This window comes from Chiroxiphia lanceolata, chromosome 9 (genome assembly GCF_009829145.1).
Source record: "Chiroxiphia lanceolata isolate bChiLan1 chromosome 9, bChiLan1.pri, whole genome shotgun sequence".
NCBI classification, from domain to species: Eukaryota; Metazoa; Chordata; class Aves; order Passeriformes; family Pipridae; genus Chiroxiphia; species Chiroxiphia lanceolata.
In genome coordinates this window covers 28,209,265-28,227,869 of record NC_045645.1, presented here as the reverse complement: position 1 = coordinate 28,227,869, position 18,605 = coordinate 28,209,265, and the positions used below count along the sequence as shown (strand labels likewise).

Here is an 18,605-nt window from a genome sequence, read left to right as displayed (position 1 = left end):
GCTATAACGGGATCAAGTACCTGAAGCCTCCCGCAATGCAGACAAGGCTGGGCAAGCTGTACCAGAGCATGTGGCCTTCTCTAGGCTTGGGAAACAGGAAGCTTTGTCTCCTCAAAATGCTGCTCCAAAAATGCCCCGAGTGCAGTGGGCACATATTTTCACTGGCCAGGGCACACAGGGAAATGATGAAGGAGCAGAGATGTTGACAAACTCGGGAATAGCAGAGAGAAAAATTGCCAGAGCCTTCACCTGCAGGCAGCAGGTTCTGCTGCCATCCAAAACTGCATTTCATGCCACAAGCACAAGTTTTCTCTTGAGGAGTAACTAAGTAAAATTGCAGCTATACTTAAATCTTCTCCCTGCATGAATTCAAGTCATAGGGTTGTGCTAAAAAAAGTTTACTGTCTTACATTTCTGTGGTACAGGGTAAGCACAGGTAAGGATGGGGCAGGAGAGCTGAGCATCCTCCCCAGCCAGCAGAACCACCTCCTTACAGCTATGGCCAAGAAAGGGTTTAGATCTGGCTTGGCTCTGTAAGTCTGTTATAACTGTATGGAAGAGTTGGCTGAACTGGGCTGTGGCTGGGTCATGTCTGCAAGGCTGTTTGGGAAGAGAGGGATCCTTGGTTTGTACACTGAAAGCTGCTGGAATCTCTGAAAGAAGAGATGTCAAAGCCATTTTTGCAGGTCAGTTTTCAAAGTAAGGCCACACTGCAAAATATCAGCTTTGATGACAAAATTGTATGGCTGCTATTGAAAGACAGTACAGTAAATTGCATTTTAATAAGGTCTGCCTGAACAGAAAAGGTGAAAAACTTCATTAAACAAAACCACCCAGAATACAGATGATACATATAAAGTTGTGTCTCTAATATGCTACTACTGATGCTTTCCCCATTGTGTTTATCTGAAGGGAGAAGGGAGTGGGAAGAGAAGGCAGCTATGCCTTAGGTATTAGGAATGATGAGAGTACAGCTCTATAGCTTTAGCACAATAAATGCAAAGCATGACACCTTCCCTACTTTGTTCTGCAGAATGAACTATTCAACATAATAATGAACTTCGCATCATCTAGAGGACTCAATTGTGCCTGCTGCCTGCTTCCCTAATCCCAGCCATCTAAAACACTCCTGGATCCAGAAGGACGAGTGAAACCAGCAACTAAAATGCACCTGAGAAGTCAGAAATCACGGGGTCATTCAGCTGTAGAAAAGCATTTTAGATTTGAAAACAAAGGATGTAAAAAGAACAAACAATGAAACCCACCAAGGACTGAGATTAAAGTCAGAAGCAAAGTGCAGGATATCTTTAGACAAGTTCATTGATTGCAAGAGGGCAAAAAAAAAAAAATCCAAACTTGACACACAATTCATACTAGAGAGAAATTCTCTATTCTTTCATTCAACCTCCCCTCTCCTCAACTTGCTCATTCACCTCCCTACAACTTACCCACCCCTAAGGAATATCATGAGGCAGCCCCTGAATTCTAATCGTTTTTTTTTGATATTCCAATAAATCCCATAGATTTAAATGGGCAAAACTGCCTACCAGGCATGCTCCACAATACTGGAGGAGAAGTCACCTGAAGCTGTAGATGGGCTTTCTTTTGTTTATGGGTTTTAAATAATTCAGAGAGGAGCTGTCAAGCTGAATCTGCAAAGCTCCCTTGACTTTGGACTTACGCTATCAGACTGCTTGCCTATTGTTTATAAAGACAAAAAGGAAAACATTATGGGATCGTGTGTCTGCACAGGAAGGGAGTCAAGGACTAGGAGAACAAGGGCTGTCAGGACAGAAGTCATAAAAAATACAGATGGGAAAGTAAAAGTAGGCAATAGGTGAAATACAGATGTACCAGCAAAGCAGCAAGAGAGGTTGCCAGTTTGGTTGTGCTATAAATACACAATGCTCGTGGTTTCTTGTGGAATATGATGTAGTCCTTTAAAAAGGAAAACCCCAAATGCAAATGGTAACTTTAATTAGCAATTAAAAGCCTGACTTCCCAGCTACACAACTGCAGCTGCCTCTCCCAAATCTGTCTCACTTCTGCAAACCCGTGACAGCCATCAGGCGGTGGGCCAGCATTTAATAATCATCCCAAGCGTCAGAGAGAGCAATTCCATCCTTTCTCTCTTTCTTCCCTTTTTTCTGAGCTCTTTGGGTGGACAAAGGTTTGCTAGGTCCTGCCTGGGGACACCAGCAAACCACAGGCAATGGCCCCTGGCATCCCAGAGAGCTCACACACTCCAAGGTGCCTTTTAGACTTATTTATTATTTTTTTTTAAATGACTCTGTGGCATGCACGGCTTTGATGGGGTTTTGCACAGTCATTTTCAATCAAAGCTGCAAACCTGACTTTACAGCAAATGACTGTTTCTTGAGGCAGTCAAGAGGAGAGGGGAGGGGAACCTCAGGACATGCAGCCCTGCTCCACTCATGCACATCTCTCCAAGCAGAACATAATCACCTCTACAGCCACTTCGCTAAACCTAGGAAGAAGGTTGGAAAAAAAGGTGTTTAATCCAAAACCCAATAACTATGATTACAGTCTTGCTTTAAACGACCGAGCTGGATTAACACTTGGCAATTATACTTAGCTCTGGATGCTGCAGACAAAATCCTGCCCAAGGGCTGTCCCCACGAGGTGGGAATGCTGTGGCTGGGCAGCAGTCACTGCTGAGGACCCTGCAGGAGCAGTCTCAGCCCACTATGAGATAACACAGGTGTGTGGAGGGGAACGATCCGGTTTAGTTGGCTGTCCTAAAGCAGACAGAGACCTCCACTTTGCTCTAGGAAGACTGCAACAGTGGACAAAAATATATTTATTTTGCCCACGACTGGTCCCGACTGGCCCCAGCAGCTTCCAGTCCTCAAAAACTTCGTGATTAAACCAGCCTTTTATTACACTGTCTTTTATCCCGGGCTCCTGACCGTATCAAATCCTAAATGAAACATGATGTAACGCATGCAAATAAGCTGAAGAAAAGAGAGATTCGAATAATAGGAAAATATCATTAAGTGGAAAAGTTTAACTCAGAAGGTCAAAATCATTCTAGCTAGAAGAAAGAGATGCTGCAAGGGGCACACTCACATGCCTGACAGCCTTGAACGTGGCACCAGCAGCGCCTTCCTTACCCTGCTCAGTGACTGCCAGCAAACAGCAGGGCCTGGAGCTGCAGTGCCTTAATAAGTCCCTAAATCTCCTGGCCTTGAATACACTCCTAAACTCCAGGGAACAGCTTGCCAATGGTGTGTTGCCTGCCAGCATCCCAAAGGCAAGGCCATTACACAGCAAGATGCTCCACCACCCTTTTTATTTATTTATTTTTTTTTTAATTATTTTCAATGTAGTTCATGCACCTGGCAAACATGCAACGCCAGCTCCCAAAAATCACTGATCACAGTCCTCTCTCAGGAAGTGAAATGAACTGAGAGGCTGTCAAGCTCCCATGTTACATCCTGGAAATCCTTGAATTAGGTGCTTCTCCCCATGCTCTCTCCTTGGCCCTCGGAAAGGGCAAAAACCAGATGACATCATAACTCCATTCTAGGCTGTAATTGGAGAGTTAGGACAACCTGATAGCTCTACACACTTTCCAACGGAAAAGAAGAGATTAAAAAAAAAAGACATTAACTCTGAAAAGCACGGATTTGTTGTTAGCACCACTGTGTGGGCAGTGAGCAGTTGGGGCTGGCAGCAGTGGGGAGCAGTGGGTCGTGCTGTGGCTCTGCTGGGCACACTGACCCACTGGCTCGGGGAGCTGGAGCTTGTCCTCCTCTGGCTTCCCAAAGAAGAACCAAAGCTGCATTAAAGTACTCCATTTTCCATCCTGGCTACTCCACAAGCACAGCAGCAGCTCAGATAATGGCAAAACTTACACCCATCAGAGGCTTTCACCAGTGGAGTGAGCCCTTTTTATTGCATGCCAAAATAATTTCCAGCTAATACACTACACAGATTTAACCCATTCCATACTGCACCTCCTCACAACTACATTCCAAAAAAAAAAAAAAAAACCCACAAAAAAAAAAAGAGAGCATTTTTCTTCCTAATGAGCCAGTAAATTAGTAAAAAGCATCTCTCTTCATATTATGTACTCACTCTCATGCTTGTGATTTCTCAGCACTGCGAGACCAAAGTGAGATCTGGGTAATGTTCTACATCACTGTTTAAGGACAATTCAATCATCTTTGTTCTGGATTAAGTCTTGCTCCCGATTAATCTTAACAGAGCAATGAATAGGAAATCCATGACTCGGGAAGTAGGCAGATTTTATCTTTAAACACAATTCACAAGTAAAATCATCTCTCTTACAATGGATGATTCTGCTACTGTTCAAGTTATTTTCACACAGTGGGTATAAAAAAAATTATCTCTAGATATCTCAAATTGAAATGACTGTTTTTAATGCTCCCTGTCATTCTGAATGCATGCTAAGACTAACAATACTGCATCAAAAAGAAGAGCTCAACAATCAAGAAAATCCATTAAGCTACCAATGACACTAATAGCAAAAAAGGAAGTTTAAAAAGGCTCAAGTATATAAAGAAAAAAAAATTACCTACTGGGATTATAGGAGCGAACAAACCCCCTTGTGTTGCGCCACAGTACCTCTGATTTTCTAATACCCTTCAGCTACATAAATATTAGAATACAAACCCCAGCTCTGCTGACAAAGGGTGAGGGAAGACAAACACTTCTGGCTTTTGATTTTTATTTTTTTTTTTAGCTAATCTGCTTCATCCTCCCTTGATTTTAGATATTCTTTCTGAAGCAATGCTGCTGTTGACTCACTCCTCAACACACATACACAGAACTGAAGCACATGGAAGGCATCCCCTGCTTTTCTCTCAGCCTGACAATTCTTAAAACATTTCAGAGATGGTAAGAAATGCAGGACAAAATACAGGGGTTATAAGAAATTAAAAATAACTGTTCTCTGTCAGGACTAAGTGATTTATTTCTTGTCACAGCAAACTCACCAGTACTGCTACAACCATCAGCAGAAAAGATCTCACAAAGAGTTCATGATCATGTCCTGCCCTAGGTATAGAATCCAAGAAAGAGATAAATGATTGTATAAGGAAATGGCCTCTAAAATAAAAAAGCCACACACAGAGCACATACACAGTATGTGTTTGTTGGGATAAGGAGAGACAGAGACAACGGAGCTGGACCCTGTGTCACATTCATTACCTCGTTAACTCTGATTTGTAATGAGCTGGGCTCAAATTCCACATTCACGTCTTATCCAAAACTAATACAGAAGCCCCAGCCTGGCTAAAAATACACCATAAAGTTACCTCTAATCTGTTCTCAAAGGAAAGCAACAGAAACTTCAAAAATCTCTACAGAAATGAGTCTTCCTAGCTCCCCTTCCCACTCCAGAATGGGTAATTCATAGGTTCACAATGATTAGCAAAACCCAAAGACCTGGTGGTGGGCTTAGGAGGAGATTGTTTTTTGTTGCCCCTTCCATGCTCTCGGGGGAAACCAGGGAGCCTTGTGATGGGGAGAGGAGGGATGGCTGCAGAGGATGGCCAAGAGGCATGGAGAGAGGGTCTGAGTCCACATGGGATGCACTGGCAAAGCAGTGGCCAAACTGCATCCCTTCACCTTGTTACAGTACATTTATCCAAAAGAAATCTCCAAAGCAGCGTCTTTCTTACACAAACACCTGAGCCTCGGAGTGATTTTTCAGTGTGGCTCTTTGCTTACTTTTGGCATGGTAAATATATATGTATATATTCTTAAGGCTTGAAACGAAGAAACTCCCAAGCTCCCAAGTGAGGGCTGCTACCTGCTGTAACGCTGGAAGAAAAGTTTCACAAGCTGCTAACTCCTGTTTTATTTCAGGTTTTCACGCGTTTCCCAACAATTTAAATTTCTTCTGTTGCATTGTCAAGTGAAGCGTGAACCTGGTGAAAACAAAGCCAACAGCGAGCTGAATCCTTTTGTACTAAATCAGGACACTCGTATTTCACTTCCAGCTCATTTTCTCTCCCCTTTTTTTGCAGGTTTTTTTTTTTTTTTGTAACTCCTGCTGGCCCAAATTCATCTTTTCAAACACCGGAGCTTAACACGGGAGTTCTGAAGCGAGACACGCACAGAAGCACTATTAACCTATTTTAATCAAGGGTATTTCACTCTAAACGAGTCAAGACATCCCCCAAGCACACAGTCCCCACACTAGAGCAGCTTGCTGTTATTTGGTGGTTGGAACAAACTTGGCCAGAGCAGTCTGCTTTGCAGCAGGTCTTTCTTGGAAGAAAAAAAGGCAATGAGGTCTCAACTGATCAACCTAAAAACTGGGAAGAATGAGTCATATGCATGATTAACACGGGGATTCTTGACTGGCCATGCTCAGCCTCTGCTAGGGTGGGTAGCAAGGAGGGACACAGATTCTCCCCTCCTCCTGCTGCAGTTAATTTATGTGCTATCTGCAGATTACAGGTAAAAGGAGCTTTTATTTATTTATTTATATAATGGATCTGAACCAATCTTTCTTCCCAGTATATGTAATATTGCTTATCTTCCCTCCAGCATCTCTCATTATTATATATACATGGGAAACAACGCTCTGCCTCATCTGCAGCTCCCCAGGCTACCCCAGCTCTACCTCTCTGCTTAACTTAATATTCATTTCAGACATACCAAAGTAAAAAAAAAAATCCAGTACTGCACCAAACTGCTCACTTCTCTCCAGCTTTTGCATCTAGATAAGAGTTTTGGAAGTGATTATGATATACAATACCATCAGAGACATAATTATTTGAAGCAGCACTTCCCTTGCAGAATTTAAAACACCTCATGCGAGTGTGAATTCCATTGAGCTGCACAACCCCAAATTTAACGGTGCCATTTCTGTCAAAAAGGCACTCATTACATTACTAAACATAACTTTCCTGTCATACTGGCTTTCTCTTCCTTAGAAAGGACTGATTATTGTAATTCTGTGTGTTTCCTATATAAAATAATTACGTCTCTTAATTACATATCCAAGTAGTTCCAATTCAGACACGAGACTGCTCGCTAAGGAGTGACTGTTTTCACTCCATGCACATCCCTAGAATTAGAGCAGAGCAGCACTCAAAGAAAAATAAGTCTTATTTAAATAGTTTAAAAGGATACAAATCCGTGTTGCTGTTGGAAAACGAGTCTGAGCAGTTGTTTTCACAAGCCTTAATTCTTGCTTTACTAACACGCGACGCAACTGGCATTAAGCTGGTCACAAGTTATTGGGTTTCAAAAGGCTTTGGGGTTTTGTTACTGATAACAGAAGGGCAAAGAACACACAAAAACCTTCAGAACAATTGCCCAAAGCCAAGTAGTAACTCTATTAACGCAGAGATCTACATAAAGTAAAGCTTTTGCAGAGAAAACCACCTATGCATAAAGGCATCTACTTCCATTTCACCCAGAGGTTAAATTATCTGGTCAAAATCTTGTGCTGGAAAGAAAAAAAAAAATCAGTTCATATTTTTTCCACTTCATTTAGACTCTGTAAAACATTAAATCCTGTCATTAAAATTGCTTAATTAGGAGCACTAGAGCAAAAGGTTGATGCAGCTCATGAGCTGTGACTGCTGAATGGCGGTGGCCTGGCAGGACTCACCATCGGTATTAGCACTGAAGAATGGGGAAAAAAAATAAAAAGACAATATTGTGAGGTTGTTTTGGCTGTAATTGAGGCAGTGTCACTTGTTAGAAGGAACGAGGTTATAAACCCACCTTCAAAGAGCAGTGACAGCAGACCACCACCCTCGTGTGGGAATTCTGAGGCTGCACTGAAGTCACTTCAAAAGCGGTGGTGAGCCCAGTGCCAAGGGCTTTTCAAAACCTGCCTCACTCGCTCTTTCTGATCGGAAACCAAAGTCCTCCTTTAGCAGTAAGTGTTGGGAAACACAGCTCTACCCCTGCAGTTCCTGTCTTAAGTGACTCCCTTCATCTGCTTTGTAGCACACTAAATACTGCCCGGCTGAGATCAGCTCCTGGCACTCAGACCTCATCTCACCGGCACTTTGTGCCAACCAGGGACTTCAGCAGATGGCACTTCACACAGCAGAGAGCCAGCATGAGCCCAGCACTGGAAAGTAAAGCAAAGGCTGCTCACGTAGGAGAGGCTCTGACTCAGAGGAGACCAGCTTTAGTTGGAGCTTGAGATCAGGCAATAGCTGTTGGCTCAGTACCTACAAAACTTGCCGAGTCCCTGCTGTTACCCACTGCTTGCAGGGGGCTCTGCTCCAGGACACTAAACTACACATAACATGCAGTGGGTGTGGAGAGGCCATGAACCTGATCAGAGGGGTGGAACACCTCTCCTGTGAGGACAGGTGAGGTTGTTCAGCCTGGAGAAGAGAAGGCCCCAGGAAGACATTATTGCAGCCTTCCAGTATTCAAAGGGAGCCCATAAAAAAGATTGGGACAAACTTTTTAGTAGGGCCTGTTGTGATAGGACAAAGGAGAATGGTTTTAATTGAAAGAGGGCTGATTTAGGTTAGATATAATGAAGTTTTTTACACTGAGGGTGGTGAGGCACTGGCACAGGTTGCCCAGAGAGGTGGTGGATGTCCCATCCTTGGAAACATTCAAGGCCAGGTTGGACAGGGCTTCGAACAACCTGCTCCAGTGGGAAGTGTCCCTGTTAATTGCAGGGGGTTGGACTAGATGACCTGGAAATGTTTCTTCCAGCCCAAACTACTCTATGATTCTGTGATTATAAAACCCCCCAAAAATACCAGAATGAGTCTGAGCTGTGGGGGAGCAGAGAGCATGCCTGCCACCTCTAATCCCCACGGCAGGTGAAATGCCCATGAGACAAAGGCACAATGTTAAGATCAGGCATGGGAAGAGAGAGCTCACAATTCTTGATAAGGATCTTTCCAGGCACCACCTGAACCCTACCCCACCCCTGCCAAGCCTCATAACATAACCAATGACTGAATCAGCAGCTGTAGAACCCAGCAGGATACGTACCAGAGTTCAGACCAGAAGGCCCAACAGCAGCACTGTAGAGGGTGGGTGGGAAGGGTAAACAGTTGTCCAGTTATTTCGTTCTAAAAGCAAAGTGTTCTCTGAACCTGAGTCTGCTCTTTTGTCTCTCTCCACCCCAGTATCAGTAACAAATAATTTTCTTTGAAGTTGTGCTATTTGGGAAATAGCTTATACAAGGGTCACACAATACATACTGTAATGTTATGGTTCAGTAGAGAGCTACGGATGGAGTCAGGCACGGAGTCCAGGCTCCAGGTGACTTCTTGACTTGGGTTCATCTGTTATGAAACTCGTACTTGAATAAAAAATTGATGGCTACTAAAGCAGCCGAGTCCCAACAGGAGAAAAAACCCATCCATTTACAAGTTTAACGACAGCTGCAGAGAGACTTCTTTGCATCCCCAGCTCATGGTGTGTATCACAGCATACGATTTGTGGCTGCATTGGGATGCTCTGATTTTTTAAAGCCAAGGAAACAGCAAGAGCCTGCTCGGACCTCTGCTTGTGCCAGCAATGCTCTGCAATCCATTATCTCTACAGCTGCACCACTGGGATCAGCTACTGGAACTGTTAATGTCAACAGCACTCCGAGTTATGTTGGCCACTGTGTCATTCACTTGGTCTAGGAAAGATGACTCCAATAAGGAGGACCCCAGTCCTACCTACAGCACGCTCTACTTCTCTTGGCATTACAAGAGACACATTGGTAAGCAAATATCATCTGTGAGAGTCTGAAAGAGTAAACACTGTCTTCATTCAAGAAACATGTGCGACTTTCATCTGCCTTCGCTTCAAAAAAAACAAATCAACCCCGTGGCAATTTTCTGCAATTATGCAAGGGGAAAAACAACACCTCACCTTGCAGAAGGAGAGAAACTGAGTTTGCAAATGTAAAGTTAAAACCAACAAAGAAGACAAACCCGAGCCACCTACATTTCTTGAAGAAGCTGTTCTTAAAATAGAAGTTAGAATGATATCAGAGTGCTGCAGTACCACAGGGGACCTGAACTTCCAGAGCTGAACAAAAGAGAGACTCAGCCCCTCTGTTCTCAGCAGTGGTATGGACATGGATGGCTCTGCATCCAGGAAAGGAAGAGTTAACACAGGTACTGATGTACCAGCCACCTCGAGCCCTGAAACAGCAAAACAAATGGTGCAATAGGCCTTTTTGCCCTCAAACACAGTAGGCAGGAGGAGCACAGTGAACAGAGATTGGGGTTATGAGGGAATTGCCCCGCTCCCTTCATCCCTGCCACGCTTGACTGCGGCAGCAGTGTGGTCCTGCCCTCACCAGGAGGGAGCTCAGAGAGTGTCCTGCAACGGGGGAGAAGGCAGCAAGGAGAGAACATTTTCCAACATTTTTATTCTTCTACAGAAGACTCAAAATTAAACACTTTCTCCTAAAGCCTGTCATTTGCATAATCACATTATCGAGATGGTCTTTCACATGGATCGAGGTGTCAACACATTGAGATTTCAATATAATGCATGAACTGTTAATAATAGAGTATGATTTTCCCCCCCACAGAAAGTTCTCTGCAGTTGGACTCCAAGGTTTGTGACAGGTAGTAAAATATTGTTCATCATCTGAGCACTTTTTAATTAATTCTGCTTAGTCACAGAAAAAATAGAGCCCAAGATGAGCATTTGAAGAGAGATGGGTATGAAAGCACACAAGCACGTTCAGCACAAAGGAACATATACATACTCAACTTGTGACATCTTTTATCAGCAAGGTAGAAATTATTCTGCATAAGAGAATAGCTTTCAAGCAGCACATAAAACAATACATACAGTGTGTGTTGGTACACATAAGTAATATGCTCAGATTTGGGGGAAAAAAAAAATCAAGTATGTATGATGTATCTTCTGATATTCTGGGTTCCACCTGCTTTTAACAAAGATTTGAGATTTTCAAACGAGTAAGGGAGCACAGACATGAAACGGGTAGAATGGAAGGGAAATCAAATACATTTACTACCTAAGGAAAGTGCAAAGCAGCAAAATAAAAAAAAAAAAAAAAAGTCAAAGAAAACTTCATGTTTAAAGCATTGCCAAAGGCCAGAGAGCAGAGGGCATGTCAGGAGGAGTGGGAAGCCTCACACAGAGAGCTGTGAGCCTCACAGCACACAGGCTACGGGGCTTGGACAGCTTCCATGGGAGGGAGGAAAATCTTTGAAGGTTTTCACATGGGGGAGAAAAACCAGTAGAATATAGCTGATCAAAGTTACATCTCGCCTTTTTTTTTTTTTAAAAGCTGATCATCGTCAGCCTCCCGCCAACTGCCGTGCATTTCAACCACCAGGGCGAGGACAAAAGTATCTCCATGTTTCCAGCATGAAGCAGCAGCACTGCCCTGGAGAATAACCTGCAAGGATACTGGTTTGGGAGAGGCTGCACACAAATGCTACGGGCCAGTTCTGGCCTAGGAAAGAAAGGATGAGTCAGAAAACAGCAGGTTCCCTCCCAGAAAATACTGCAGCTGGAGCCGCTCACGCTGCAGACTGTGCCACAGTTGGTATCAGAGGCAAGCAAGGGGCAGCTGGGTCTGATCACTCCAGGCAGGCATTTATCTCCTAAGCTTTAGGTTACTGCCTAGGTACATCCTAACTGACATCTGAACAGCCAGCTGAGGATGCTGCAAAAATAAATCAACCTCGAGCTGAAGCTGGAAGTCAAAATTCTCATCAATTCTCAGACTCGAAAATTTCAGCAGCAAAGCGGAACAAAAAAAAAAATATTAAGTGCTACAGTTGTTTTCCCCCCAAAATCCCACCGGATTTTGTATTTCAAGCTGCAAGAGATGTAGTTACAGTTGATACAAGTTACTTAAGAATGACACTGAATTAGCATTCGGTTACTTGGGAATGACAAAGGAGGTTTAATTTTTAATGTTCATAAGTCACCCAAATTAATTAGCACTTTCAAATGCCAATGAATCACTTCCTCAAATAATTTGTATTGGCTAAATTAATTTCTGTGAAGGGAGCCAATTTGCTGACTGTAAATTATCAGAGCCCCTGACTAGCTCCTGTGTACCATTTATTAGGCTACTGGGAAACAAAGGATGGCTACTTTTCATCTGTGAACAAGATTACAGCCCTATTAAGTGACCAGCTTACAGTGGTACAATTACAGCTTTCTATTTAAAGAATTCAAACCAGACATCATTAAGAAAGCAAGCTGAATGTCCAGAGGAAAGGAAAAATAAACAACAGAAAAGCTTGTTTTCCGAAAAGATGCACCAAAGCCCTATTTGAAGGGAATATTTCATCCTCTGAGACTAACAAAGAGAAGTTCAGAGGTACAGAACTAATGACAGAGATACCTTCCACCACATGACAGTGCATAAAGACAACCTGAAGCCTGGAACCCCAGAGCTTGCTTCTCTCACCCATATACAGATTGGTTTTGAGACCCCCATAAATTAAAATGACTTTTGAAGAGTGACAACAGGGTGAGGAAACACATACATAGATTTCTGCTGAGGCAGAGGAGACGCTTTCCTAGCACTGAGAGTCTTCCTCCAAAGAACCAGGAGACCTCTGCACCCCTCCAGCACGTCCCACCACCCACCCGCTCTTTGATTAAAGGCTGCAGTTTTCTCTCAATGGATTTCCTTTCTTTACTCCTCAAAAAAACCCCAGAAATGTACATAAAGCTTTACCTAAGCTAATTTGCATGGCTCTCTCCTGTTCTTATCTGCATCTCCTCACTGGTATCAAAGCCTCGACATTTCTGCTTGTGAAATCCTTCCCTGGTAACCTCCTTATCTAGAGTAATGAATACTCATGCAAACAGGTACAAAATTAAATGGCTTCTTTACAGTGATTATGATAGATTGAGCCATGCTTAATCTACATAATCAAATTGCTTCTGTGTTCAGCTGTAATACCTTTTTGCTGTCCTGGGAGCAGGTTCAGCCTCGGTTTCTCTTTTGACAGCTTCTGAGGAAACCTAACCATAACTGGGAAAAGGGCTACTTGAGATGTAATTATTTAACACAGCTGTATGAGGCACATCTTGAACCCTGGAATAGGGCAGAGCAGGTCCAAACCTTCAGGGAAGGGGAAAACATCCCACAGGACACGTGAGGAAAAACAAAGTACAAAGCCATCTCCTCCAGCTATGATCCATTTACCTAAACATAATTGGAGCTATCCTTCCAAGACAGATAAAACATCTCTACCCACTTAAGTGCATTGAACTACTCCCACTGCTATAATTTCCTTTCCCTATGCAAGAGCACCCCTGTATTCAAGAGCATCCCCTGTTTATACACTACTGAAACAGAAGACTGTTGTTTTCCAGTCTCAAGACCAAATTCATGTTTGAAATCAAGCTGGCTAAAAAGGATGGCTTGAATGTATTATAAAAATCTTTGACTTGGAGGAAAAAAAAAGGCTTTTGTTCAGGGAAGGTTCTGAAGAGCATCTCTGTGTCTAACTCATGTTTATCAGGTCACTTAGGCCAGAAGTATTCGGAAGCTTTCTCTACTTTTAAATATCGATCGATTTTTAGCATAAAATGAGAAGGGAGAAATGGTTTTCCCCCACAAACAATAAATAAGGGCTATTTAAAAAATATCAAACAGCCTATTTACCTTTGTCCAGAACACAGCACTGCAAGAAGCAGAGGTTTGCTTCATAATGGCCCGCTGAGAGGCTTTTTATTTGCCTGTTTTTTTCCAAAGAGTCTAACAAAATTATTAGCCTACAAGCTAGTGCTTATTTCTAAACATTTTTAAGAGTTGAAAAGTGAGTAATCCTAGTGCAAAATGCTAATAAGCACTTAGGAAGAATAATTTCTCTCCCTTGTAATGGCTTTGATATAGGTAGAAAGAAGGTGCTGGCTGGACCTCTGCAGCTGGAAAGGTGACAGCTCCTGCAAAAAGGTCTCTGCATCTTTGTAAGCAAAGGAAAAGCAACACAGAAGGGAAAGAAATAAAAATATGGGTTCTGGCAAGGGCTGCTGGCACAGCTTGACTCTGGCTCAGGAGGAAGTAAAAGCCTGAATTACATAAAAATAGATTTAAGAAAGAATCAATGACATTTCATCTGAAAGTTTTAGTTAAGTTTTAATTAGGATCTGAGATTCTGCACTTAAGTGCACGAAGTGAAGGAGTACATGTACTCATGCTTCCCCAGATAACTGACAGATCTGAAACTTACTCATCTCATCTCCAAAGGTTAATTAAAGAACAATCCTTGAGAGCAACACTGTAAGGAAACAGTGCCTGCTCCAGCAGTGAGCCCCAGGGAAGCGCCTGCCTTACCCACCCCTCGGGAACAGCCTCGGCAGCAAACAGAAGCTGCTGCCCAGTGACCGTGGAACGGAGACAAGGGAGGTGCTCGGAACCAGCCCAGCAAGGCACAGAGAAGAGTGTGCCCACAGCAGCACAAAGCTTACTCACTGTGCTCCCTGTGGATCTGGGGCAGGTTTCCCAAGGCTCACAGGGCTGCTGGGCTGGAACCGCCTCACACAGAGCAGAGCAGGCGGGATCACCGCCGGCAGTGACAGGGAGGTGTGGTGACTCTTATAATTAGGAAACTAAGGCAGAGTGACTCATCTAGGATCAAAGTCTGCAAATTAAGGCAGGAATAAGCTGTGGGTTCCCCAAATCCCACAGATGCTGACAGCACTGCGAGGCACAGGCCTTCTCGGGTTCATCCCAGCATCAGAAAAAAAAAAAATATATGCCAGCTTTTAGGGAAGCCTGTATATATGAAGCTCATTTGAAAAAAATCATGACAAATTGGAGAAACATTATTGAAATGTAGAGTAGAAGAGTTTCATCATTGGAGCGAGACTTCGTGGACATAACTGACCTTTGGCTGTGCAGTAATTTAATTTCCTAAGAACATGAGCAAAGGCTCAATTAGGCCAGAAGAGGATCGCTATGCTGGTACAAGAGGGAAGAGGAATGTGCAGCTGGATCAGTGAAAAGTCCTTCTTGTCTGGAGATATGGTGAAGAAAGAATTAGGGCCTCTTGGCAGAAGCAAGTGAGGCTGCTTGCTCGGTGTGTAGAGCAGCATGGCATGCACCACAGGCAGAGGTAAAAACTACTCAGCCAGCAGCTCTCCAACCACAGGCAGCTTTTTGCTGCTCTCTTTACAAACCAGAGCCAGGTACTGGGGCTGCCATGGGAGAAATAGGCTCATTTAGAAGCAGCCCAGGGAAAAGCAGAGGAATGATAGCAAAAAAAGATAAGAACGGCAGTGGATTCTGAATTAATGGAGTGAAGCCTGACTATTATTTGGTGCAATCTTGATGGGCCTGATTTAACTACTACATTTTCGTACAGTATTTTTCATACTGGTTATGAAGAATTGCTCTACAGCCTCTTGGTGACTGCTCAGAAGTTTGTCAGTCACTTAAGCAGAAGGTCTATCAGAGTAAAGCATATTTATCAGAGAAAAGACTGCTAAGGAGATGGTATCAGAAATAACTCCAGGAGTGGGACATCACTGTTAATCCCCGTAGAAGAGCTGCCCAGGAGGGCAGTGGGCAGGACAACCCAAACACTGCAGTGAAGGCAGTTCAGGGAAGGGCATTTCTGGACACCCAGGTTCCCACATCACATTTTCATCCAGCAGAAAGATGAATTACACAACTTACAACAGCCACTCTTCATCTGAGACATGACACCTGTGTACACCAAACCCTCCTAAATCCCCAGCCAGAAAGAAGATGGTGACCCTACAGCACCAAGCTTCATGCCTACCGTTCGAACCACAACAGCACACTTCGTATTTTTACACACAAAGGGCAGTTCCAGGCATGTGGGTTTATCTTTGTTTTGATTCAGAAGTGTCTATCTGAAGTGAGTTTATGTCAGTGACAACTGAATGACAGTTGTGGGGGCAGTTCCTTCATACAGAAACAGATTGGTAGACCTTGCCTCTCCCAAGCCCTGTCTTTGTGAATGTAACATCTCAGGACATCAGCTAGGCAACATTCCACTTCAGTTACTTGTGAGACTGCATTTAAGATGAGGTCCTTTCCTCCCCTTCCCAGCAAGCACATTAAATATCTGATCTGAAAACCCTTGTACATACAAGAGTTACTTGCTCATTGTTTTTTAATGCAAGCTTTTCGAGAGCGCTCTGAATTCAAAAGCAGCATTTTGTCCTCCAGAGCAGCCCTGTGCCGAAAGGCCAGACTCACAAAAGCTGTGTCAGGCCTGCCTGCAGGACACATGCTATGGATTTGAATTAAGTGTCACTGGAACAGTCACTGAGGTGGCTGCAGCCTGGGCTCACCTCCTTTACTTATCTACTCATCTAAACACGGTGGCTCTGTTCCAGTGAGCAATCCCAGACAGACACAGGAACATTGAGACAAGGCTCCACAGTGAGTATCTGCAGCTGCCATCACTAAAGCAACAAAAACCCCACTAATGCACCCAAAAAACCCCACATCTGTGTGCCAGAAATCCTATGATGCTTTTGAGATTTCAGATGCCATGTAGAGGAATTCAAACACCCAGGTGGAAGAGTTAAGAGCACAGCAGTCCCTTCTCCCCCAGCATTTCAGTTACCCCGCAGATATTCACGTTCTCACACTGATCTGCAATACCCATAGTTTTCCCATAAATGGGAAAATACCAAGTGAAATACCAGTCAAACCCTCAGCAATGTTGTTTTGTGAGGAAGCAGGAGGCATTCCTTCTGCACCCTAGCAGAAAGCTTACCCCATCTGGTAGTGCCCTCCAGCACACGGCGCTCACAAACTCATTTGTGTCATCTTCTTTCCGGTCCTTGTCCAGGACACTTTTGACTGTATCAAACTTGAATGTCAGCAGTGTCTTTGAGAGGCCCTTGTAGTATAAGTACAGGGAATTATTTTCGCTTCCTAGAAATAAAAAAAAAATAAAATATAAAAATATACAAGATTAGGTTCTGGTAGCAGGAACAGAAATAAGGGTTCTTAGCTCTTCTATTGCTTAAGACAAGATCAGACATTTCCTCCATGCAGTTATCATCCCGCTTGTGGTGCCCTGACAGCTGGGAGTGCTCCACAGCAAACTTCCACCACGCTTAATAACAGGACCAGGTTTTATTATAAGACAACTGCAGCATGCAGCACACTTGCAAAACCTACAGGATCCCGACAACCCCCCCCCATAACTTCCTCAGGGCATTTTGAGCAGAGCATCTATGCTACCACGTGAAACACCGCTGCACCCAGCCCGCTCGGTGTCACAGCTCAAAGGCAGGTAGCACTGTCAAAGTTCTGCCTGCCATAATCAAGTATGACAGTTTGGTCTGTGGAGGCTTAAGCAAGAGAGACTAGTCTGTGCAGGCTTTATTTAGAAATCCATCCTGATTCCTGCCTTGCAAGCTGCACAGGAATCAGAGAACACGCAAGCTAAGTAAGGTCCTCCCTTCAGTGCTGGCACAGCTGTCCCACTTGTCCCACAGCTATCAGCCTGTCACTGCTTTCCCACCAAAACCTGTGGATTTACACAGCTTCCACAGACCAACTTCAGCAGGGAAAGGACAGGAACAGCCAACGGGGTAATTGATGATTCAGTCTTCTAAGGAGTTGTTTGCTACTGCTTCAGCACACAGAATGTTGCACTAAGTGACAAGCACAGGACCCTCTTGTGGCCCAGGCTACTGGTGATGCAGGAGGATGTGCCAGTTGTTAAGCTTGAAAGACGTAAGTCATATCAACAACAATTACATTAGTGCTTGATTTTGATGACAAGCAGGTCTGAATCATCATACACAAACAACTCATCTGAAACGGAAGAAAACCAACTACAGACCCCCTTAGGACAGGGCTGCTCATGCTATTCCCTGGCAAGGGAAGGAGGGTGGAAGTTCAGAAGAATACTCTTATTAAAAAGCCCACGCAGCTACACAGCACAAGTGCTGGTGTGCTTTGGAACTGGAGGGGCCCCAGCTCCGAGGAATCCCATTAGCACGTCGGGATGGCTGCTCTACTCACCACAGGCAATGTAGTCTCCGTTGGACGCAAGCCCTACAAAGTTCTTCTCGTTGATGTGACCCTTGAAGGAGCGCAAGCAGTGAGGCTTCCCTACGTTCCACAGCTTCAGCTGACTGTCTGTTGACCTGAAAACAATTCCTGAAGTTACCCTGCTGCCATATGGCAGGAACTCCTCCCTTGCCACACTGCTCCTTAACACCCTACTCGCAACGTAAACGTAGGAAGCTTTAGTGCACTCCAGGACATTTATCCCACTTTCAATCACATGCAGCTCAGCTTGAGCTCAGAAAGGTATCACATTATTTTAAAAGCCTGTCAAAATGCATTACATGTTTGAATAAAAACTTCCCTGAAGTATTACTCTCCCTTTCTCCTTTCAGTTGCAGAGCCCTCCACTGAACTGTATGGCCTTTAGGCCATCACTGCCTCCTCCAGATCCTCACAGATCCAGGACACACTGAATTTATTGATTTTTTTAAACCTTTATAGCATGAATAAAATCTGTTCCCTTCTCTGTGCTGGCTGCAACTGTCATTCATGTCTTTCCATAACTCGGGCAGGAAGCAGTCTCCTCCCTCTCCAGCTGCCCTGAAGCATGTTTTCCTCCTTTTGCCCAATACCAAGCAGCAGCACAGAAAAACCTGGGGGCTCAGAG

The 18,605-nt window shown here is 43.9% G+C and overlaps 1 protein-coding gene and 1 non-coding gene across 2 annotated transcripts in view; both read right to left on the bottom strand.

Moving 5' to 3' along the window:
* Positions 1–18,605, bottom strand: part of COP1 (COP1 E3 ubiquitin ligase) — a 123,641-nt gene that overhangs the window by 14,968 nt on the left and 90,068 nt on the right. Inside the window, exons 17-18 of the mRNA XM_032696473.1 lie at positions 17,951–18,075; positions 16,689–16,849 (exon numbers count right to left, since the gene is read on the bottom strand). Coding sequence (XP_032552364.1) covers positions 16,689–16,849; positions 17,951–18,075 — 286 coding nt within the window. The remainder of the gene's footprint in view (positions 1–16,688; positions 16,850–17,950; positions 18,076–18,605) is intronic.
* Positions 2,722–2,857, bottom strand: LOC116791365. The gene has a single exon (XR_004358719.1).